Genomic DNA, 24,854 nt, shown 5'->3' with positions numbered 1-24,854 from the left:
AAACAATATTTGCATAGGATTTGTACTTATGAATATGCTCTATTTAAAGCATCTATATTGGTTATATATAGAATCTTTTCCTTATTTATTTTTTTGTTTCAATATTCATTAAGGATTAATAAATACTAAAATAATTTATGTGAAGATTTATTATTATAATTAAGATAGAAATTATATATAGAATAATATATTATAAACTCTAATCTTAAACTTATAAATTAATTCTTAATCTTAGAAATTATTGAATTTAGAAATTATTGAACTTAGAAATTATTAAATTTAGTTATATATAGAATTATTGAACTTAGAAATTTTTTTTGTTTAAGGTCATTGCATTAATTTAGGCCCAAATCTAGGTTAATTACCCAATTTAGGCCCAAATCCATTAACATTCCGTTAAAAAAAAAACCCTAATCTTCTTATCTCTTCTCATTCGAGACAAGGGTTCCTCGAGACAAACCCTAAAGCCGCAATCGACAGTCTCTCTTCACACTCTCTCTTCTCAATCGTCTTTCTCTTCTCAATCTCTCTTCTCAATCGACACTCTCTCTTCTCAATCTCTCTTCTCAGTCTCTTGTCTCAATCATCACACGATGCCTGCTCGAGGAAGAAAGAGAAAACTCGATCGTAATCATTCTCAGATTCCCGGAGGGTCAAGACTACGACATACTAATCTACCCAGTCAGTACGACTTCACGCCGGCAGTCCAAGCTCCTCGTACGCAGCAGACACCTGATGAAGTCCCCATTTTGCCACGACATTCAACGGAATCCCAGATCCGGGACTATCCTCCGCCTCAACAACTATTTCAGGGCTCCGTTACTCGCCAACCTCCACCTCAAGTACGCCGGTCTCCTTCAGTAGAAGTTAACTACAATCCAGCGACTCATGCAACTCTTCAAGATGACTCTCCGCCTTCTCCAGCTCAACGCTCTCAGGCTCGTAGTCATCAGACTCGTAGTCATCCATCGCATCCATCGTCCCAGGGCAACAACTTCGAAGAAGAAACTTCTACGGTGTTGCCGGAGCTCCAGGAGGACGTGGTTCGGGCTCTAAATGCCCTGCTTGTGGTGCCAGGTCGGGATAAGTTCACCACGGTCCTCTCTCCCACACCCTTACCGAACACCCAATGGTATGATTTTTCTTTTTTTTTGTTATTTTTGTAATGGTGTTTTGTGAATGTTAGAAGAGAAATCTGTAGGTCAATGTTTATTTCGTTTATTATGATTTCGTTTGGTTTATTGTGTCTTTAGGATTGTGTCTTTAGATTCATGTTTATTTCGTTTGGTTTATGTTTATTTCGTTTGGTTTATTGTGTCTTTAGGATTGTGATTATGATAACGAGAGTAAGTTTATTATGATTTCGTTTGGTTTATTGTGTCTTTAGGATTGTGTCTTTAGATTCATGTTTGTGTATTCATTGCTTGTGTATTATGATATATTGCTTGTGTATTGAGATTCATGTTTATGTTTACTGGTTGAAGTATTGTTTATGTTTACTGGTTGAAGTATTGTTTCTTTTGACTCATTAACTGATGCCTCTTGTATTGTTTCTTTTCGAGGTTTACTCGTGACAAAGGGTCAAAACTTGTTCGGAAGATTACTAAAATTCTTCTAAACAAATTCGAAGGTCCCTTCTACAGCTGGACATGTGTGCCGCGGGACAAACAAGAGAGATACTTCATTGAGTTCGCGGTAAGGATATATGTCACATGTCTTCTTTTCACTTACAATAAGCCTTATGTCACATAGCTTTACATGTCTTCTTTTCACTAACAATAGCTCCTTTTTTCTAGAAAACCCACACCTGGGATCCTTTGATAACCGGAACTGTTCAAGCTTATTTTGAGAAAATCTGTCAAAAGCGGATCAAAGACATGGTTAGCAATGTGAGGACTAGTCGAGTTCAACCAACCTGGATTGGAGACACTCTCTGGAGCACGATGGAGGATTACTGGGACACTGAAGAAGCACAACAAAAGAGTAAAACCTACTCTCAGGCCCGTATGTCTGACCGTAACGGCCTAGGTCCTCATGTCCACCTCTCAGGGCCAAAGTCTTATCAACAGCTTCAAGACGAAATGGTTAAGTGTTATTTACTCTGTTATTTAACTGTTATTCTTACTTAACTGTTATTTTTTAAAGTTAATCTCTTATAACATTGCAGGTTGAGGAATTGGGAAGAGAAGTCCGACTTGGTGAGGTTTTCATCAAGGCACATACAAAGCCTGATGGTACATATGTTGATCGGAAGGCAGAAAAGATTGCAGGGACATATGAGAAGACTGTTCAAGAGAGGTTGTCTCAGCTCGAGGCAGAGTCTTTTGCTGTGTCAGATGGAGAATCACGGCCACGGGACCTCACAACAGAAGAATATACAGAAATTTTCCTGGAGGTAACTTTTTTAAAAAACCAATACACATTTATAGTCTTGGAGTTTAATTTGTCATCTTCTAACCTCCACTTTTCTCTTATTTTCAAGTCCACTGAGAAGGATTCAAGAGGAACACCTTATGGAGTTGGAAGCCTCAAGGACTGCCTTGTCGATGGAACGCATAAGCAAGCATGTGGCTCAACTACCTTTGTGGCTCTCGAAGAACAGTTGAAGAAAGCTCAACGCATGATAGAAGAACAGGCTGCTCAACTGGAGCGGCTTGCTGCGCATGATGAAGAACAGGCTGCTCAACTGCAGCGGCGTGATGCAGAACTTGCTGCGCAATCCAAAGTTATTGCTGCCCAGAACGGCAAGATTGACCAATTCTCCATCGTGGAAGATTTTCTGAGGGAATGTGATCCGCGGTTTCAGAAGTTTGTTGCAAGCCATTCAGCTAAAGAGACAACTCCAACTCCATCAACATCTGCTTAAGGTACTCTTCACTTCTAGCTCATCTTATACAATCATCTGGGATCATTTCTTTTTCTTTGTACCTTCATTTTTTCAACTTGACAGAACCTTAAGGTATTGTGTTATAACAGGGATCAATTCCAGATTTGAGAAGGATACAAGCAGACGAAGCTAACTTGGGAAACGATTGGAAGAAGCTTTTCTTGTTGTTTTCTTGATCAATGTTTTTTCTTTTTGTTATCTTTTGAACTTGGGGTTGTAATGAATATGATGTTTCTTTCTTTTTGTTAATCTTTTGAACTTGGGTTGTAATGAATATGATGATACTTAAGATGTGTTTTGTTAAGATGTGTTTTGTTTATGTAATATTAATTGTAGTTATTTTTATAATTGTTCAAATATAAGAATTAGATGTAAATCCAATTAAAGAGAATTTGTAAAACAAAATTCAAATATAAAATTAAAGATAAATCAAAATAAATATTTATAATATAAATATAAATATTTATATGTAATATTATTTAAATACATAATCGTAAAGTAGTCGTAAAGTAGTCACTACATTTAGTGACTAATTTACGACTATACAAATAGTCTTAATGTAGTCGTAAACTAGTCACTAACTTAGTGACTACATTACGACTGATTTACGACTGATTTACGACTACAAAAGATTGTCGTAATGTAGTCGCCATTTGGCGACTAAAATTACGACTATAAATTTTAGCGACTCTCAGTTAGCGACTACAGGTTTTAGTCGCAATTTGGTCGTAACACTCCTTTTAGCGACTAAATAATGACTAATAGTGTAGTCGCTATTGGCTTGTTTTCTTGTAGTGAGCAACTGATCCCCACCACACCTGGGCATCACCAATCAAGTGGTGGACCCCTATGTCCACCCAAAACTCCTCAGGACATCTCAGAGTCTGGAAGTTACGTTCCACACTCGTCCTCCATGCATCTGCAGCAGTAGGATCTATACCACCCGAAAACCGCGCAATATCCAGGTTATGCATCTCTCTCAGCATAGACAGATAGCGAGCATGAGCTCTCACATCCGCAGCCCTTGGCTGCTGCTCCTCTGCCACCACTGGTGGCACTACCTGAGCATGAGCCGGACCCACTCCCAGTATCCGCTCCAACAGCTGTGTCAACAAGCCCGCCAGGTCCACTCCTCCCACAGGGGCTCCACCTGCTGGGATTCCCACACCCGGAACCCTAGCACCACCGGCCACTCGAGCACCGACACCGCCCGCACCGACCCCCTCAGCGCCTACGGTCCTATCAGTACCACCACCGGCCACACTCATGGACCCCTCCTGGAAGTCCTGCGACTCGTCGACCCCCTCAGCTATCACACTCTGCTCAACAGACTCACTCACTGCTAGGACTCTATCCCTACCACGACCACGACCGCGTCCCTGACCACGTCCGCGTCCACGACCATGACCAGCAACAACATCCTCTCTAATCATCTGCCCTACCCAGAACAGAAAGCTAAGCACAAAATTCAAAACCACATACAATCACACACACATCTTACCGTGGAATCTCATTGAAGGCTCGAAGAGGATGATGCTAGGATTCCACATTGGTGTCGATCGACGCTAGCACAAAAGGGTGTCGACCAACACCACACATGTGTCGATCGAAACTGACTCTGCAAACGCGAACTGCACAAATCTGAACGCCGATCCTCCGTTTCGAGTCACCACGAAACTGTCTCAAACTCTCCCAAACGCCTCAGGAACCTATGGGAAACACTAAAACAACAAAACCAAGCAAGCAAACAACATAATAGACAAGGAACAACCAAACAAAAGAGATCTCAGGCTTAGATCAGCCATGGTCAAGCACTCACCTCTTCTGCAGGAAGATTCTGACCAAAAGATGACGAATCCAACACCTTAGAAAGCTTCCCCTTCGTCCTTAGCTCTAGCTCTCCACTCCACAGGAACAGATCTCACCCCACAAGCCTAGAAATCCCACAATCTCTCCCAAAACCCTCAAGAACACTTTCTCTCCTTTTCTCTTTGTCTCAAACGGCGTAACACCACTAATAACACGACCTAGGTCGTTCTCCCACTTAAATATGATGGTTCAATGGTTTTCCCTAAACCAAACCGACCCAAAATGACGAATAAAACAATCTAGTCGAACCAGAAAAGCTGGTGTTGATCGACACCCATCCCCAAAATCCCCAATTTTGGTTCACGGATGTTACAAAAATTTCAGTCTACGGGCTCGAAACTCGATAAATTTTTAATTGCAAAATTGACAACATAGTAGACTTTACATGATATTATGACAGTTAGAGTGACAAATGAAGTCTAATTTCGCTAAAAAATTAAGGAAAGTCATGAAATCTACCGGAAAATAACCTTATTGGTGGTTGTTTCGCAATGTCAAGCACCGAGGACGTCGTCTTTAGTCACCACGGAAGAAACCCAGCACCAATTCAATCACTATCCAAGAATCATGACATCTAACAAGATGAATGCACTTGCAAATTTTCTTGGATTAAAATGGACAGGAGATGAAAGAAAATGAAGTTCGCATAGCATTGAGTGTTTTTTAAGCTTACAAATTCAGGTTATTGAAGCATTAAGAGCTTCAAATTTGGTTGTTCATGGTTGTTGGAAAATTGATGGTGGTGGCACAACCATAAATAAAAGAAGAAGATGAGGATATGAATGTAATAAACATTTTCGCAAGAAATTCAAATAAATTAGAAATAATGGCTTTTTTGTGAATACAATGAACAAATAAGGATTTATTTGGGAGAAAATGACAAATGTTGGAGAGAGAAAAAGAGATAGTCAGTTTTGCAATTGACTCAAGTTAGGGGTCTAGTTTTGCAAGCACCCCTATGATTAATGCATAATTTATTTTATTTTCAGTTATAATTTTATTTTAATGTGTGAGTTAAATGTATTGTGTTTATTGGGTCTTAAATATTGTTTAAAGCAATTAAAAATCAAATAAAAATTAAAAAAAAATTAGAAAACATTAAATGAAAATCAACCTATAAGGAGAGACCAAAACCTTACTTTTATATATATGATATACTGCTTTAAACTTTGAAATGAGAAATATATTATAAACAATAATTTTACATGAGAAATATATTAATTCAGCCAACCAAAATATGAATATTAGTTTAGCCAACCAAAATAATTAAACAATATCAAAATTTAACCAAAAACATTTTCTCTTGAAAGATAAATAAGTTAGTAGGAGGAATGAATTAATGTACAATTATTGGATAGGAGTTACATTTGGGTTAAATGGAGTTACCAAAGGGCTGAATGAAAATTATAAATAAATACTTTAATTTTGATATTTTAATTATAAATAAATATTTTTAATTTTTTATAACCTTAAATAAAATGAATACCAAAGGGCTGAATGAAAATTCACATGATTTGGTTGTTTCTTGATATAAACTCAACACTTACATATAATATTTCAAAATAAAAAATATTATTTTTCAAGTGACAATCTAAATTAGTTTTCTTATAAAATTATATGATTTTTTCAATCTCAATAATTTTTAAAACCCCAAGGATAACTTATATTTTTTGGTTTTTTTTTTGTTTTTCACTCATCAATTTAATTAATAGTGCTAGATTTCATACTAATGTTTCATTTTTAGAGAATTTAGTTAAATGGTATTTTTAAAATTATATTTTATTTTTATATTTAAGTTCCAGTTGAATATTTCTTTTTTGGATTATTTTTTATTTTGATTAAACACACAAAAACCAATTGTTTAATTATGTTTTTTTTGTTTTCAAAAACCTCAAATCATAAATATATATATATATATATATATATATATATATTATATTGATCTTTGCAGATTTATCAATTGGATCACAAAACAAAATAGTCTTTATAAATAGAGTTGATAGACTTTACAAAACAAAATAGACTGTACAAAACAAAATAGACTTTACAAATGGATAATTATGTTGATTTTTAAGTATTATATTGATCTTTATAAATTATTAAAAATGATACATGAATATGTGAGATAACCAGAGACATAATAGATAATTAGATATGGACCAATTCAACTTCATGATCTTATTGTGTGGTGAATATTGTAAGAAAGTATGAAAATAATGACTTATAAGATGTTAATATAAAATATAAAATGGAGATAAACCTTTTAGAAGATTAAAAAAATAATATATATATATATATATATATAAGATATACATATCATACAAACTCTAAAAATAAGATTTTACAATGATATTTGATTTGATTTTTTATAACCCATACAACAACAATAACAAAAAAAATACAAAACAGAACAAAACAAAACAAAAAGAGATTTGAGAGTAGTGGAAGAAGATGAGAGAATGAAAGAGTGATATACTAAGAGAATAATAATGAGTATTTATAGGAAGAGAAATGATGAAAAATTATATTTAGAAAAATGAGAATTACAATTTATTGTTTTATTCTAATACAATTGATTAATACAACTTAGTGGAGAAATAAAGTTAATGCATAATTTATAGGGGGAATTCATATGATTTCAGTTTTATATTATGTGAGTTAAATGTGAAAATTTAAATGTGATAAATTTGTGTTTTAATATAAATATATTTTTTTGTTAAAAATGCATTGCCAAGTGGACCAATAAGGAGAGAGTGAAACCTTACTTTTATATATATGACTAGATATGGTCCCGCGCATATGTGCTGGTTGTTGTATTAGTTATGTTAATTCATTTTAGTTTATGTAATAATCATAAAACTATTAGAATACTATGAGAAGATTTTTTAATAAAAAGTTTAAAATAGTATTTCTGAAAAATGAGATTGAAAATGATGTATTTTTGAAACTCTCCCTAAAAATACATATATAACAAACAAATTTTGTAAATGTCAATAATACACTTTATTAATTCAAATCATACAATATCAAAATATACCACTTATTTTAAAACTATTGTTAGTGATAAAAATATAAATTTACTATGATATTCAAAATTTTCCTAAAACATTTAATAAATAAATTCCAAAATTATTGTTTAAGTATCAATTAAATATATTTTTTATAAAATCATCTGAAATGCAATAAAAACATCCCAAAGATTAATTTATTTTTTAATTCTTTTTTTATTCACCTTATTGCTAGGTAAAATTCTAACGATTTATTCTTTATAGTAAAATTTTGGAAATAGAATATCAAATTGTGTTTTATATAGAATATCATTAAATTACAAGTTTTTGAATTAAATAAACCTTATAATGATCTTTATACAATTATATTTTGGATCACAAGAACTAAATATAATGATTACAAATTTTTTGGAGGTAAGAGAGAGTTAAAAAATTTATTTAATAATTCGATTATAATATTTTATTTTGTTAAAACATCGCATACTTTTGAAACAACCTGACCAGTTTTTTTTTTAATAAATAATAATAATAATAAATAACTACAAATAGTGGTCTTATACCCACTAGCCACCTAACCACAATCACAACCAATAGCGGAATACAAATACCAATATCCAATAAATATAAATAACCAATCTTTAACATAACCGATATCCAAATAACAGGAATCATAGAACCAGCAACCTAGTAATGTTTCTAATGACCCAACTCTAGCAACCTAGCAATGCCAGACAACAACCAATCGAGTCCCTAGAACATCCTCCTCTTCATTGCCTTGATTCCACGATCACACTTTGCCTTTACCTGCACCACAAACACAAATTGAGATGCATGAGTATTTGATAAACACTCAGTGAGGCAATCCTCCCATATACTGGGCTATACACACAAGCAACAATGATTCCAATGTTCCAAACAAACAACAAACAAAACATACAAACCAGGAAAACGAACATCGTCTCGCTGGAAGGGAGGTGCCGACCGACACCAGCCTAGTGTCGACCAACACTGGCATTGGTGTCGACCGACACTGCCCCACAATGTTGATCGATGCCCATTTTTGCTGGTGTCGGTCGACACTCCACTCGCAACTGTGATCCGCACGAAGCCAAGAGTCGAATCTCGCTTCCCAATCTCCTCTAAATCATCCAATACTCAAAACCCATGCCGGAAACATTATTAGGAACCTGTATAATCCAATCCCTAGTAAGAAAACACACAAAACAACAACAAACAAGCAAGAACAAGGAAATCAAAGGCTTAGATTAGCCATGGTCATGCACTCACCTCTTTACAGGAAGTTTCTGACCAACAATGAACGAATCCACACTCTCAGAAAGCTTCCCACACGTTCCTAGCCTTAAATCCTCACTCCCATAGCAAGATCTCACCCACAAAGCCTTTAAATCTTACAATCTCCCTCTAGAACCTCAAGAACAGTTTTCTCTCTTTTCTTTTCTCTCAAAGTGGTGTGAGACAACAAAAACACGACCCTAGGTCGTTTTCTCCCTTTTAAACCTTGGTTCAATGGTTTCCTTAAACCAAACCGGTCCAAATCAATAATTAAATCAATCTGGTTGAACCAGAAGTAAGTGGTGTCGACCGACACCAACATGGGTGTCGATCAACACCCACCCCCAAAACGCAGAGTTTTGGTTCGCGGGCGTTACAACTTTCAAAAATAAAATAAATATACATGGATGAAGATGATTTTTTAGCTTCATTCCCTCATTGGGCTTTAATCGAAATTTAGTAATGTTGAATTGCATCTATAATTGTTTTTTACAGACACCAAAATTTTATTATACATATATAATTAAAAATTAAAAAATAATCAGAAGACAAAGAAGGAAAGAAGAAATACATAAAAAAAACATTTGAACAAAATAAGATAAATCTAAAAAAATATATAATCACACTCTTATCATGAGTTATGAACCCATACAAGAACATAAACAAAACAAAAAAAAATAGAATTTGAGATATGGTGGATGATGATGTGAGAATGGTTATTAATAGGATTTCAAGGGATGGAAGTTACATTTCTAAAATAATTTATTATACATATGTAATTGAAAATTAAAAATAATAGGAAGACAAAGAAGAAAGGAAGAAATACATAAAAACAAAGAAATAAATTTTGAACAAAATAAGATAAATCTAATAAAATATATAATCACACTCTTACCATGAGTTTTGAACCCAAGCAAGAACATAAACAAAACAAAAATAAATATTTAGAATTTGAGATATAGGTTATGATGATGTGAGATAGTTATTTATAGGATTTCAAAGGATGAAAGTTACATTTCTAAAATAATATATTACACATATGTAATTGAAAATTAAATAATAAGAAGACAGAGAAGGAAGGAAAAAATACATAAAAAATGAACAAAATATAAGATAAATCTAACAAAATATATAATCACACTTTTACCATGAGTTTTGAACACATGCAAGAACATAAACAAAACAAAGAAAATATTTAGAATTTGAGATATGGTGGATGATGATGTGAGAATGGTTATTTATAAGATTTGAAGGGATGAAAGTTACATTTCTAAAATAATTTAATTAGAGGAGTTACAGTTATAATTTATAGTATGTTTGAATGAAAATGAATGGAAAATAGTCAATTCATATTTATGTAATTTCAGTTACAATTTAGTAGCAATGTGTGGATTTAAAATATAGATTAATGTACATTATTATATTTCTATTTAATTAAAAATAAATATTATTTTTTAGAAATTAAATGCTAAATGGACCAAGGAGAGAGTGAATAATTGTTTTTACAGCCACCAAAAATTTATAATACATATATAATTGAAAATTAAAAATATAAGAAGACAAATAAAGAAGGAAAAAATACCTAAAAACCAAGAAATAAATTTGAACAAAATATAAGAGAAATCTAAAAAAGATATAATCACACTCTTACTATGAGTTTTGAACCCATGCAAGAACATAAACAAAAAAAAGAAAATATTTAGAATTTGAGATATGGTGGATGATGATGTGAGAATGGTTATTTATAAGATTTCAAGGGATGAAAGTTACATTTCTAAAATAATTTAATTAGAGGAGTTACAGTTATAATTTATAGTGTGTTTGAATGAAAATGAATGAAAAAATAGTCAATTCATATTTATGTAACTTCAGTTACAATTTAGTAGTAAAGTGTGAATTTAAAGTATAGATTAATGTACATAATTATATTTTTACTTAATGAAAAATAAATATTATTTTTTAGAAATTAAATGCTAAATGGACCAAAAATAATTGTTTTTTCCAGCCACCAAAAATTTATAATACATATGTAATTGAAAATTAGAACTATAAGAAGACAAATAAAGAAGGAAGAAATACATAACATTGGTGAAAACGACATGAAGATCATTCCTTTCTGGGTGCAAATCCAAGGTATTCCCACTCTCTATTTAACGAATGTTACGGCTAGATGGGTTGGCAATAGGATTGGATATGTTATGGATGTAGATTATGATGAGAATGTCAACCAAGTGGGAGCGGTAAGGGTTAGGATAGCCAGGAACATTGATGATCCTCTACGTTTCCAGAAGAACATAAATTTTGCTCTTGATGGAACACTGTGATTAAGTATCGATATGAGCGACTTAGAAATTTCTGTACCAAGTGTGGATCACTAAAACACGATGTAAAAGAATGTTCCTTAACCTTTGACAACACTGATCCACCGGAGTCTGATGATGGAAGTGATGATGATCGACAATTTGATGTGCAAGACAACATGTCTGAATCCGATACTCTGCCACCAGTGGATCCTGCAACTCTCATTCCTGGTCTCCAAATGCCACCACCAAACACTTTTTTTCATGGTCAAGGTACACACATCACGTCTTCATCCTCCCTTCCAAGTGTCTTCGAAGATACGAAATTAACAGCCGAGAGAATTCGGTATCTTCACGCCAAGTTCTCAAAGAAAGATGAAGTCACAACGGCAACAGGAGATTTCCTAGACAAAGTTTCCAACAATGCTCAACAGGAGTTTGCTTTCTTGAAGCGTAAGAGGATCAGGTTTGAAACGGCTTTCAACAAAGCCGAGGCTGCAGATGAGTTGACGGTCCTGTGTCAACTCAGGAAGAAGGAAAAACGGGAGGCATATGTGGACTCATGTTCTGTTAATAATGGATTCGACGGAGGCGCGGGGGGGGCCCGATACCCCCAGATCCTATATGAAGATCATCTCCTGGAACTGTCAGGGCTTGGCTCAGCCGTTGACATCTTCTCGTTTAACTAAACTATGTTTTTCTTCTAAGTGTGATATTCTCTTTCTGTCAGAAACTCTTAATAACTCTGGGTTTGTAACTAAAGTAAAGGATGATCTAGGATTTGATGATGTTTTAATTCAGCCCCCTCAAGGAAGGAGTGGAGGCTTAGCTCTAATGTGGAGGATTTAATAACTCTTGGTGTCCAAGGATGAACGACTTATTGATGTTGTTGTAGCTCTTAATAATAACTATTTCCACTTGTCTTGTGTGTATGGCCACCCTATACAGAGTGAACGACATATTTTATGGGAAAGATTTGAAAATATGGCTCCTGTTCGCAATGCTCCATGGTTTTACTTGGTGACTTCAATGAAATAATCTCAAATGGGGAGAAAATTGGCGGTCCTGCAAGAGCTGAGTGGACTTTTAGGGATTTTTGTCATATGATATCAATGTGTGACTTAAAGGACATCAGAACTAGGGGAAACAGATTCTCTTGGGTGGGAGAAAGATATTCTCACACTGTGCAATGTTGTCTAGACAGAGCTATGACAAATACTGCAGGAGCAGCTACGTTTCCTAATGCTGAAGCCCACTTTTTGGAGTTTTCGGTTCAGATCACAAACCAGTTCTTTTATATTTGAAAAATAACAACAAACAACGTAAAAGAACTTTTTATTTTGATAAGAGACTGTGTGATGTTCCCGATTTTAAGGAGATTGTCCATCGGGGTTGGACTGGAGATAATGAAAGTGAAGATATGCCTATCAACACCAGGATAAACAACTACAGGAAAGCGATGGCTGATCTGAAATATCGATCACAGCTTAATGCTGATGAAAGGATTAAGTTACTACAATCGCAAATAAACAAGGCTATGGAGAGTGTGTTACGTGAGGACCGTATACGCATTTCTCAATTACATTTGGATCTAACTAAAGTGTATAAAGATGAGGAGATTCATTGGAAACAAAAGAGTCGTAACCAGTGGATGCACGAAGGAGACAGAAATACGAGCTTTTTCCATGCTTGTGCTCAAACAAGAGCTGCAAAAAACAATCTCATCTCGATCACTGATGAGGGAGTAAACATAATTCGGGGTGATAGGAATATCGGCGACCATGCTCAGAGTTTCTTTTCTAATCTCTACTCTACCAATGGACATTTTGTTTCGCCTCAGGAATTTGCAGATTTTGTGCCACTGGTCACAACATAGATAAATGATGACCTAACTCGAGAGTTTAATGATGAAGAGATATATGAAGCTGTCTGTTTAATTGGAGATGACAAAACCCCAGGACCTGACGGTTTAACAGCACGCTTCTATAAAAGTTGTTGGGACAAGGTTGGAAAGAATGTTATCAAAGAAGTGAAACATTTTTTTGACACATCTCTAATGAAACAGAGTATTAACCAGACGAACATTTGTATGATTCCAAAGATAGACAAGCCCATAACCCTTTCGGACTTTCGACCAATCGCTCTATGTAACGTTTTATACAAGATAGTGTCGAAATGTCTGGTTCACAGACTCAAACCTCACCTCAATAACTTAGTTTCGGAGGCCCAGACAGCTTTTATTCCAGGCCATTTGATACAAGATAATGTGATGATAGCACATGAACTAATGCATAGTCTAAAGGTTTGAAAGCGTGTATCTCAGTCCTATATGGCTGTAAAAACAGATGTAAGCAAGGCTTACGACACAGTGGAGTGGAATTTCTTTGAAACAACACTAAAACTGTTTGGTTTCTGTGACAAATGGGTTGGATGGATCATGGCAACGGTACGTTCGGTCAATTACTCTGTTCTTATCAATGGAGCTCCGTATGGAAACATTATACCCCAACGTGGAATTAGGAAAGGGGATCTGTTATCTCCGTATCTTTTTATCCTTTGTTCGGACATCTTAAGCCATTTAATAAACTCTTAAGTATACTATGGAGAAATCAAAGGAATCCAAATCGGTATGGGAGTTCCCCGAATCACACATCTACAGTTTGCAGACGATTCACTATTTTTTTGCCAAGCAAACAGAAAAAATTGTCAGGCTCTAAAATATGTTTTTGACGTTTACGAGTACTACTCGGGTCAAAAGATAAACACATCCAAATCAATGATAACATTTGGTTCCCGGGTCTATGGATCTACTAAAGGTAGACTCAAACAAATTTTAAACATTGCAAATCATGGAGGAGTGGGAAAATATTTGGGTTTACCTGAATAATTCGGATGAAAGAAGACATAAAAGTTCAACTTCATCATAGATAGAGTTAAGAAACGAACATCAAGCTGGACAACCAAACAATTGTCTCCTGCTGGAAAGGAGATCATGTTAAAATCGGTAGCGATTTCCATGCCAGTCTATGCGATGTCGTGTTTTAAACTTCCTAAAGGTGTCACTTCAGAATTAGAGTCTCTCCTTATGAACTTTTGGTGGGAAAGGAATTCAAATAAAAGAGGTATACCATGGATTGCATGGAACAAGCTCAAGCTAACGAAGAAAGAAGGAGGTTTGGGCTTTAGAGATTTGGAAACTTTCAATGATGCTCTGCTCGCAAAACAGGCATGGCGTCTAATTCAATATTCAGACTCTCTTTTTGCTAAGGTGATGAAAGCACGTTATTTTAAAGATGATATACAGTGCTTGATGCAAAATCTCGTAAGAACCAATCTTATGGTTGGTCTTCCCTTTTAGTTGGACTAAATCTTATTAAGAGAGGCACGCGATATATTGTAGGTAATGGTAAAACTATTAGACTGGGAATGGATAATGTTCTTTCATCTCACCCTCCCAGAACTGTAACACCATTGTCACCTGATCTCAATCTCTCTTTAGACCAATTAATTGAAAAACAGAATCAGTCTCGCTCATGGAATTCATCAAAAATCACATCAATGATCACTGATGGTGATGGTGAGCTCCTTAATAAACTTCATCTCTCTATTGTGGAAACAGAGGATAAACTTATATGGAACTACTCTCTCTCTGGCGAATATACAGTCAAGTCTGGATACTGGTTTTTAAGACATGATCCTCATGCAGTTGATGTGAATCGGTTAGATATCCATGGATCAAAAGATCTTAAACAACAAATATGGAGACTTCGATTAATGACAAAAATTAAGCACTTTCTCTGGCGTGTAGTCTCTCGTGCGCTTCCAACCACTACACGTTTAAGATCAAGAGGGATGACAATAGAAGCCATTTGCCCCAGATGTAGACAAGAGGATGAAACTATACTCCATGCTCTCTTCACATGCCCTTTTGCAAAAAAGGTCTGGCGTACCTCTAACACACCCTTACTAGATGTCAATCATCTAGCACAAGATGCAGAGAGTAATCTATCAATTATCATCAAGCAATCGATCCAACAGAATTCCAATACTTTTGATTCCTTACTTCTTTTTTGGCTACTTTGGCGTATTTGGAAGGCTAGGAATAACTCTATCTTTAATGATTATCGAGAAGGGGCTTCTAAAACGGTTTTACTATCAATCGCTGAAACAAAGGAGTGGATAAACATCTCAACAGTCTCAGTCCATCGTGATAGCAGACATTCTCCTGTTATAAATTCATCTCCATGGATACCTCCCATTTTCCCAATAAAGAAATGCAATTTTGATGCAGGTTTCGACATTGTAAATCATACAGTCACAGGTGGTTGGATAGTTAGAGATCATCACGGTAAGGAACTCATTTGGGGTGCAACGAAACTAACTGATGCAGAAAAATCACTGGAGGCTGAAGCAAAGGCTTTAATATTGGCTCTAGAACAAACATGGCAACAAGGATATGGTGCAGTCATCTTTGAAGGCGACAATGAATCTTTGTGCAAGCTGATTAATGGATCTTACAATAATGCATCTCTATCAAACCTTCTGCAGGATATAATGTTTTGGGCATCAAAATTCAGTTTCATCAGATTTAAATTTATAAAAAGGGAATATAACAATGTGTCTCATACTTTAGCAAAATTTGGTTGTAGAGATCATAAGCACTATGTTGAGCCTGTAATGGTTCCAGAATGGCTTGTCCTTCCTCTTTGTAATGACATTTCCTAAATCAATATAATCAGATTTTGAGTATAAAAAAAACAAATAAATAAATTTGAACAAAATATAAGAGAAATAAAAAAAAAGTATATAATCAGACACTCTTACCATGAGTTTTGAATCCATGCAAGAACATAAACAAAACAAGTAATATTTAGAATATGAGATATGGTGGATGATGATGTGAGAATGATTATTTATAAGATTTCAAGGGATGGAAGTTACATTTCTAAAATAATTTATTATACATATGTAATTGAAAATTAAAAATAATAAGAATACAAAGAAGGAAGGAAGAAATACATAAAACAAAGAATAAAATTTTACAAATTATATAATCACATTCTTACTATGAGGTTTGAACCCATGCAAGAACATAAACAAAACAAAGAAAATATTTAGGATTCTAGATATGGTGGATGATGATGTGAGAATGATTATTAATGGGATTCCAAGGGGTTGAAAGTTACATTTCTAATATAATTTAATTAGAGGAGTTACAATTATAATTAATAATGTGTTGGAATGAAATGAATGGTCAAATAAAATAGTCAATTCATAATTTATGTAATTTTAGTTACAATTTAGTAGTAAAATGTGGATTTAAAGTATAGATTAATGTACATTATTACATTTTTATTTAATTTAAAATAATTATTATTTTTAAAAAACTTAATAATTATTATTTTTAGTATATATATATATATATATTATTTTTAAAATTTAATTAAATTTATTGTACAACACCAATAAGAGTAGAACAGCTGTTCACCTTTTCTCTCATTTGTGTCCCCTGTTCAAAAACTCGGCCGCGGAGGCCGATTAGGCGCCGATTAATCGCTTGGCGGCAGAGGTCCGCCGCGATTTCAGCCAAATCGGAGTAAAAATCGGAAACAAAAAAAAAGTTAGTAAATTTTGTCTTCTTTGACTTAAATTAGTATGATATAAGTTAGATCTATTATTTAGTTCTTGAAATCAGTTGAATCGGAAGTGAATTCACTGAAAAACAAGTTGAAAAATGAGGGGCGGCCATAGTTTAGGGTTGCAGATGTCAAGTGGAGAAGATGATGTCGAAATGACCATTTTGCCCCTAATTAAATAAAATTGACAAAAAAACACAACTTCTAGAAGTAGAACTCGGGACACATTTACTGTATGTAGTCACATAAACCACTAGACTATGATTAAATCTTAATAATATTATACAATTGTAACTTATTATAGACATAAATAGATAAAAGCCCTAAAATTAGTCCCCGATTAATTCCTGATTTAAATCCGATTAATTGCTAGACGCTCCCTCACATCCCACTAACGCCTAGCTATTTTTAAAACAGGGTCTGTGTCTTTAGATGTCAAGACACAGACGCTTCATCTCAAGATTAAATCTTCTCTCTCCTTCTTTTAATTTATTATTATTATTATTATTATTTATTTGACTTTCATAAAAAGACATCCCATAAGTTGTGTGATGGGAATGCTCTTAGCATACTTGATATGGCAAATAAATGACAAATACTATTCAAATGTTCTTTTTCTTCACCACCTTAAATCACGTCCAAGCAAAATGAATAGTAGACCATTATTTTGGAGTAGGTTCACAAATATTCTCAACAATTTTAAAAAGAAAAGTAAAAAAATGGAAGAGAGAAATGAGAACTGTTGAAAAACTATTGAGAGATTCATTAAATATATGTTAATATAGATTTGGTTTAAAATTTATTTATTTTTTGTTCAAAATTGAAATAATTAATTTAATTAAATTATTACTACTAAAATATTATATTGGAGAGATTATAATAAGAGTCGCTATCTAGTAATAAGGCCATTTGATTTTTAAAAGAGCTCTGATTGGTCAATTATAAATAAACTAATAAAGCCAATTTATCAATGCTCTTGTGTCTTGAGTCTCCCTATATTTGTTCAGTCAACGACTAAGGCCAATTCATTAAAGACGAGTTCTTGAGTCTTAGTCTCTCTGTATTTCTCCATTATGACTTCAATGTTTATACATCAAGAAGAAAAAAAAAGCTTTAAACGCTATTATTATGTGGTGTAGTTCTGATACCCGGCTAGGTTATCCAAAAATGCTACTGTTACGATCTTCAACGCTTTTGTTATGTGGTGTAGTTCTGATTCAGCTGTTCGCTCCTCAAATCGATGCTCAAAGATCAAGAAGTCGATGGCAGACACTCAATGGTGAGAGTTGGATCCCACTTTCTCTCTTTCTTTCTTTCTTTTCCGCATGGTTTTCAATAAATTATGTTGAAACAAGAGTCCTTTAATAACCAAGTCCAATAATTACTTTGATTGTGGTAGCATATATACTTTTGTCGGACTAAATATAACTTTTCGGAATATTACTTCTTATGACTTTATTAATTACTAGGTGAAGCTCCACGTGTGATTGCTCGTGGTGGGTTTTCTGGATTGTTACCGGATTCGAGTATTGATGCTTACAATCTTGCAATCCAGACAAGTGTAGACGATGTTGTTCTATGGTGTGATGTTCAGCTAACCAAAGACGGGGCTGGGATTTGCTTCCCTGATTTAAATATGGCTAATGCTTCGAATATTGAACTTGTGTACCCAAATCGCAAAAACTTTTACCCGGTTAATGGAGTCACTACTCAGGGTTGGTTCGCGATTGATTCCACCTTGAGAGATCTACAGAATGTAGCCTGTAAGCGTTTATGACTAAGTTAGTGCTTTTGTAGAATGTTACATTAAGTTTTGTTTTTTCTCCTGTAACTTCTCACAAATATTTTTTCTTATTACCTTAGTATTTTGAGGAATACCATCGCGATCAAATAAGTTCGATGGAAATGGATATACAATTCTGACGATTCAAAATGTAGCCGAGCAGATTAAGCCACAAGGAGGTTTTTGGTTAAATGCTCAGCACGATGCATTCTACGAGCAACACAATTTAAGCATGAGTAGTTTTATAGTATCAGCCTCAAGAACTGTTTCCATTAATTTCATATCTTCCCCTGAAGTGAATTTCTTTATGAAAATTGCTGGCCATTTCAAGCATAACGGACCGAGCTTTGTGTTCCAGTTTCTTGCAAAAGAAGATTTCGAGCCGACCACAAACCAAACATACGGTTCTATCTTGAGTAACCTAACGTTTGTCAAGACGTTTTCTTCAGGGATTCTTGTTCCCAAGTCATATATATTGCAACTTGATAACAAGCAGTACTTGATTCCACATACATCCTTAGTTCAAGATGCTCACAAAGCGGGATTAGAAGTATATGTGTCAGGTTTCGCAAATGATGCTGATATTGCTCATAACTACAGTTTCGATCCAGTGTCTGAGTATCTATCTTTTGTGGACAATGGCGATTTTTCTGTCGATGGTGTGGTCTCTGATTTTCCCTTAACTGCATCTGCATCCATTGGTAAGCAATCTCTCTTTTGCAGACACCATTTTGTCCTTAAAAAAAGGATATATATTCGAAATTAATTTTTATTTTTTTCTTCATATTTTCCTTAGATTGCTTCTCCCACATTGGCAGGAACGCTACGAAACAAGGTAACGACAGTAATTACTTTGCATTTTAATCGCAATTAGAAAGATTAAAATTAAGTTAATTCGTACCTCAGTGGATTTTCTTGTAATATCAAAAAATGGTGCGAGTGGGGACTATCCTGGATGTACGAACTTGGCATATGAGAAGGCAATCAAAGATGGTGCTGATGTTATTGATTGCTCGGTCCAAATGTGCAGCGACGGTACACCCTTTTGCTCAAATTCTATCGATCTCGGGGATAGCACAATGGTCGCACAAACTCCTTTCAGAAACCGTCTAACAACTGTTTCTGAAATTAGCTCAAATGGTGGGGTATACACTTTTAGTCTAACATGGCCTGAGATCCAAAATTTGACTCGTAAGTTTCCCTTCAAAGTTTCCACTTGCTTCAGAAAAATGTAAGTCTGTGTTGTTACTACACTATTGTTCCTACTATTTCTAGTTTCTACTCACTTAGACTAAAGAGGTTATATATAGATGCAAATACTTGTTTTCTTAAAAAAACTAACATTCTCCTAGCTTGATATGTTGTGGACAAAATTATTACTAGTTAATTTAGCGATTACATAACTTGGAAAGTTACAGTAACTATATTCCCATATTTTTGTGCAGCTGCTATTTCAAACCCTTACAGGTCAAATAGTATGTTAAGGAATCCGAATGAGTCAAATTCTGGAAATCTTATTTCGCTTTCTCAATTCCTAGACTTGGCAAAGAACTCCACATCTCTCTCCGGTGTTTTGATCATTGTTGAGGTGAGTTATCATCTATAATTACCTTCTTTTAATCATAAAACATGAATCAATCATGTGCCTTTTTTGTTTCCTCCAGAATGTAGTGTACCTGAGAGAGAAGCAAGGGCTCGACGTTATTAGAGCGGTTCTGGACACACTCACAGAAACTGGTTACAACAACATAACCACAACAAAGGTCATGATTCAGTCTACGAACAGCTCGGTTCTACGGGAATTCAAAAAGCAGAGCAAGTACGAGACTGTCTACAGAATTGAAGAAACCATTAGTGATATTCTTGACTCGGCTATACAAGACATAAAGAAATTTGCTAACGCTGTTGTCATCGGAAAATCTGAAATAATGAGATGTGTGCTAGATCTACAGACTTGTATGACAGATCTCTATGTGCGATGATTAACAGAGAGATGAAAGGATAGTGAAGAGACGACACAAGAGATTTGTTAACGGGGTTCGGATAACCTACATCCCCGGGACCAAGTCCAGAATCATTCACTAGAATTAGAACGCAAAAGCCACATTTGCCAATGGTATCTAGCACACAGTTGTGCCTACCACTCTAATCGACATGAACTAAAGGAACCACCACTCTTTGTCTTTTCCGACGAGTGTGAACCTCTACAAAAACCACCAGCAGATTCTCTATCTTACTGGTGGGACAACACCACACACAACATGTGTGCTTCTCTCAATTTTAGGTCTAGGGTGCGTAAACTGCTTCTTGTTACCACCTCTTCCTTTTATACTTCTTAGAGTTCTCCACAAACCCTAGGTTCCACAAGCTTCTTCCTCTTTTCTTCTGGGTAAAAGCTTGTTCTCTTTTTGTCAACTTGACCCATACTTTTGTTCCTGTCGCACCTAACACAAACATGCTTTTCTGACACAGCCGTTCCACTATTTGCTGCAACTTGACGTTTTTCCGCTCTGTTGCACTACACAACCTCTTCACGAGGTTACCTTGTTTCCAGCTCTGTTGCACTACACAGCCACTACAAGTTGTATGCTCTATTTTCAGCTCTGTTGCACTTCAAGTATACTCAACTGCTAAAACCTATTTCTGCTCTGTTGTGCTTTTCAGGTTTACGCAGCTGCTTATGAAAGACTTGTTCTGATGAGCTTAAAGCATGACTGGTTGAGCTCTCACTTCTTGAATCTTCTCGATAAGACTCCAAGGTTCAGCATGTCACTTCATTCCATGTGACTTCACATTGAGCTGTCTTGGCTGAGCTAGTATTCTCTGATTCTCTTCATGAGGAATCATTTCGTCTGTGTCTGTAGCTGGTTACACATGCTCCATCTTGTTCACTGCTTCTATGTCTGAACATGTGTTTGTATCAGACTTGTTCACTGCAACGTTCAATGAATCTGTGTCTGTACTCTTGGTTGTATCAAGTTTACTCATTGCTTCTTGATCATCTCTCTTGTGTTGTATAACCAGTAACAACACCAATATATCTTCAATCTCTCCCTTTGTTACTGAGTTATAGAACTCAAGCTTTCTCTATTCTTGCACTTGATGATCTTCAAGCTTTCATGTTGTAGCATAATCTTTGGCAGCTTCATTGTCCTTAAGAGGATTCTGTCATTGTGATCTTCTCTCTTCTGTTTCAATACTTGCTCCTTTACGCCTTGTTGTCAGTCTTACAATTCTGTCAACACAATGTATCTTCAATCTCTCCCTTGTTGATTCAATTGTAGGACTGAATAACGTTGATGATCTGCAACCTGTAAATATCATGTTCTTGTTTCTTTTGGCACATCCGTTACAAAAAACTTCAAACTCGGTCAACACACAAATCAATCTCTCCCTTGTTGACTGAGTTGAAGGACTCTAGCTCTCCCTTAATCATAACCCATCAAGTTCCTGATTTTGACCTGATCACATCTTCAGTGAATATCAAACGCCTCCAAGTGTTGCCTGCAACCACGACATAGCATAGCAACAACAACAACTAACATATGGGAGTAAATCAGAGAGTCTCCCTTTATAGCTCAGTTTGATATTCCACTTCATACAATGAAACCAACTCATCATCATCAAACCTTGGATTTTGAATGTAACGCCATCTTCTGCATTTATCAAACACCTTCAAGTTGTGACAGCAGCAATGACACAAGCATAGCAGACCCAACAACTAGCAAATGGGAGTAAGTACAAGAAGTCTCCCTTTTAAGCGCAGTTTGATACTCAAGCAATCAATGGCACTAACTCATCCTGCAAGGCAGCCATAAAAGCTCCCTCTGCTTGAGAGCATAACTAAGGTAAAAAGTAACATATCAAGAGCATAGTCCAATAAAGAACTCATTATGCAAAATAATGATCCTCCTCTTGCTTTGATGTTAAGAGTCTGCTCAAACTTGCCTGAACACTGCAGAAACTTCACACATACCAAAATCATAAAACCAGAACACGATATCAGCCATCAAACCATTGACAATGATTACTTGGTTACAATGACACATATGAGAGTAGCTCAGAACTAGTTAACCCATCTTCAGAAATGTACCGCTGTCGCCAATAGGATCAGGATCAAAGCCTGCCGTACGCACAGGAAAGCTAATTTCTGAAGACGAAACACAAACTAGTTCTGAGCCGAGAACAATTCCTTGAGAACACAACTGTGAGAACACTTCTTTGAGAACACAACTGTGAGAACATCTTAAAATCCTCTTTGAACCTAATGACTCTTAACTCAATCATAACCTCATTAGCACTAGCAAGCATGGTGCTTCATTTCAAATCGCAGCCTTTGAACAATTGGAAGCAAAACTGATCAGAAGCAATAACATGATCATCAAAATAATACCTTTGTAGTCGCAGCGGAAACATAGACAATTCTCTCGAACCATGATGATCTTGTGAAATGTAGCACTGACTGAATAGCCTCAACTTCTGTATTTTCTTCTATAGACTAGCTTGTTCAAGTAGTCTTAATCGAAAACTGTTTTTCATCCTTGCAAATATAGGCTTCAAGACGCTCTTCTTTACTAAGGCAGATCAGAGATCCATATACTGTACTTCATGAAGTAGAGGTATCTTCCAAATCAACCAGTTACAATACATATCACACCCATGCTTTTCTTGAAACTCCTCCTGAACCTCAAGCAATATACAGACCAAAGATTTGGTACAGAACCACAAACACACACTAGTTGCTTGCAACACCGAAAAGACATCATGACCATAAAAATATTCTTCACCTTAAGAGTAACGTTGAGATAAATCCAGATGAACATACCTTGAGGCAACCTTTAAACAACATCTTTTGATCCCAACAGTGAACCAGTGAATAAGATAGACGATTGCAGCTTCTGAAGCAGTTGTTGTTTCAGTATTTGGAACATCCTTCTTCAACACACAAAAGAAGAACCTCATAAACAATCCTCAGATTTAAAAACTAGAGCAGAAACAATTTCTTGAATTTCAAAAGCGATGTCCCAACTTTCACTCACAAGACACTTCAGCTTCATGGGTTACAACTTAATCGGTTTTACTCAACTCTGAGTATTCTACCTCAGATTGATTCCGAACAACATCTCCTTGTAGATGTCACTTACGGTAACCTTACAGAACTGAACCGGAGTTACACAACTCTGAGTATTCTACCTCAGATTGATCACGACCATCTTACACTACTAGTGCAAGTGAATCCTTCTCTTAAACTTTAATAATCGAGCGCTCTTACTCTTCTCTTCCAACACCCAGAGGTCTTCTTGAATATTCTGCAACAACTTACTTGTACACAATCCAAATCAATACACGGCACAACAGAGAACAAAACCAATAACATCTGATAAGAGCTTCAAGGACATTCCTCACTAAAACCTCCAAGAACCATAAAAATTTTCAACAGAAATAGATAGGTTACACATCTCCATAGTAGCACTTCTCTCGTGACACAAACTCCCAGGAGAGATTAATTCCTTGTAAACATATTCCATCACGCATAAGATTTTACTTACAATGACAAACCTTTGAGGTAGTGACATAGAGGTGAATGTCTGCCTTGAACACTTCAGACTTTGGAGCAAGATATTCACCTTCAGATCAGATGACTTTCCACACTTCTTCACAATCAACTTCGTCTTACTCACTGATGGATCTTAATAATTTGATTGTGATTACCAGACCTAGAAACATTAAGAACTTCTGTTTCGTTTTCCAACCATGGGGTCTTAAAATGAGCTTCTTCTCCTGCCTTCATGCAGAGCCTGCCTTGATGCAGAGCGTAGACGAAATAACAAGACAGCCCAGAAAATTCCAAAATGATGTGGGATGATCAAAGACAGCAATATGAAACCACAGGAGAAAGCGGATCACAATTTGGGTTTGTGGATTGAAAGTTAAGACCAAATTTCCAAAGCATATCCAAAATGCTAAAACCCTGCGAACAGCTAACTTTGGGAACAGTTTCCCATCAAATGACACAGAATTAGAAGGATACCTTTATATCATTGGAAAGATCCTGCTTTCAAGATTCCAAAATATCTT

The 24,854-nt window shown here is 35.4% G+C and overlaps 2 protein-coding genes, 1 long non-coding RNA gene and 1 pseudogene across 4 annotated transcripts; 3 read left to right on the top strand and 1 right to left on the bottom strand.

Moving 5' to 3' along the window:
* The first annotated feature begins 409 nt into the window (after window positions 1-409).
* Window positions 410-3,193, top strand: LOC147925650 (uncharacterized). The gene is made up of 6 exons (XM_087490252.1): window positions 410-1,132; window positions 1,563-1,695; window positions 1,797-2,084; window positions 2,168-2,395; window positions 2,483-2,867; window positions 2,977-3,193. Exons 1-5 carry the CDS (start codon window positions 594-596, stop codon window positions 2,864-2,866), a joined length of 1,572 nt encoding a protein of 523 aa, XP_087346378.1. The 5' UTR covers window positions 410-593; the 3' UTR covers window position 2,867; window positions 2,977-3,193.
* Window positions 3,194-12,364: 9,171 nt separating this feature from the next.
* On the top strand, window positions 12,365-13,233 carry LOC147925649 (uncharacterized). Its single transcript, XM_087492704.1, has 2 exons — window positions 12,365-12,628; window positions 12,733-13,233. The coding sequence occupies exons 1-2, from the start codon at window positions 12,365-12,367 to the stop codon at window positions 13,231-13,233; spliced, it is 765 nt and encodes a 254-aa protein (XP_087348830.1).
* A 4,755-nt stretch (window positions 13,234-17,988) lies between these two features.
* On the top strand, window positions 17,989-21,866 carry LOC147925648 (glycerophosphodiester phosphodiesterase GDPDL1-like; annotated as a pseudogene). Its single transcript, XR_015583670.1, has 8 exons — window positions 17,989-18,272; window positions 18,463-18,756; window positions 18,857-19,477; window positions 19,573-19,611; window positions 19,683-19,967; window positions 20,222-20,364; window positions 20,441-21,357; window positions 21,441-21,866. The product of XR_015583670.1 is annotated as a glycerophosphodiester phosphodiesterase GDPDL1-like (transcript).
* LOC147925647 (uncharacterized) lies at window positions 21,213-24,167 on the bottom strand. Its single transcript, XR_015583676.1, has 2 exons — window positions 22,088-24,167; window positions 21,213-22,002 (listed from the first exon to the last, which is right to left on the bottom strand). It is a non-coding gene; the product is annotated as an uncharacterized LOC147925647 (long non-coding RNA).
* Between the last annotated feature and the right edge of the window lie 687 nt (window positions 24,168-24,854).

The sequence above is a fragment of the Camelina sativa genome, chromosome 16 (assembly GCF_030686135.1).
Source record: "Camelina sativa cultivar CO46 ecotype springtype chromosome 16, ASM3068613v1".
Classification (NCBI taxonomy): domain Eukaryota; kingdom Viridiplantae; phylum Streptophyta; class Magnoliopsida; order Brassicales; family Brassicaceae; genus Camelina; species Camelina sativa.
This window is presented reverse-complemented; position numbering and strand designations above follow the sequence as displayed.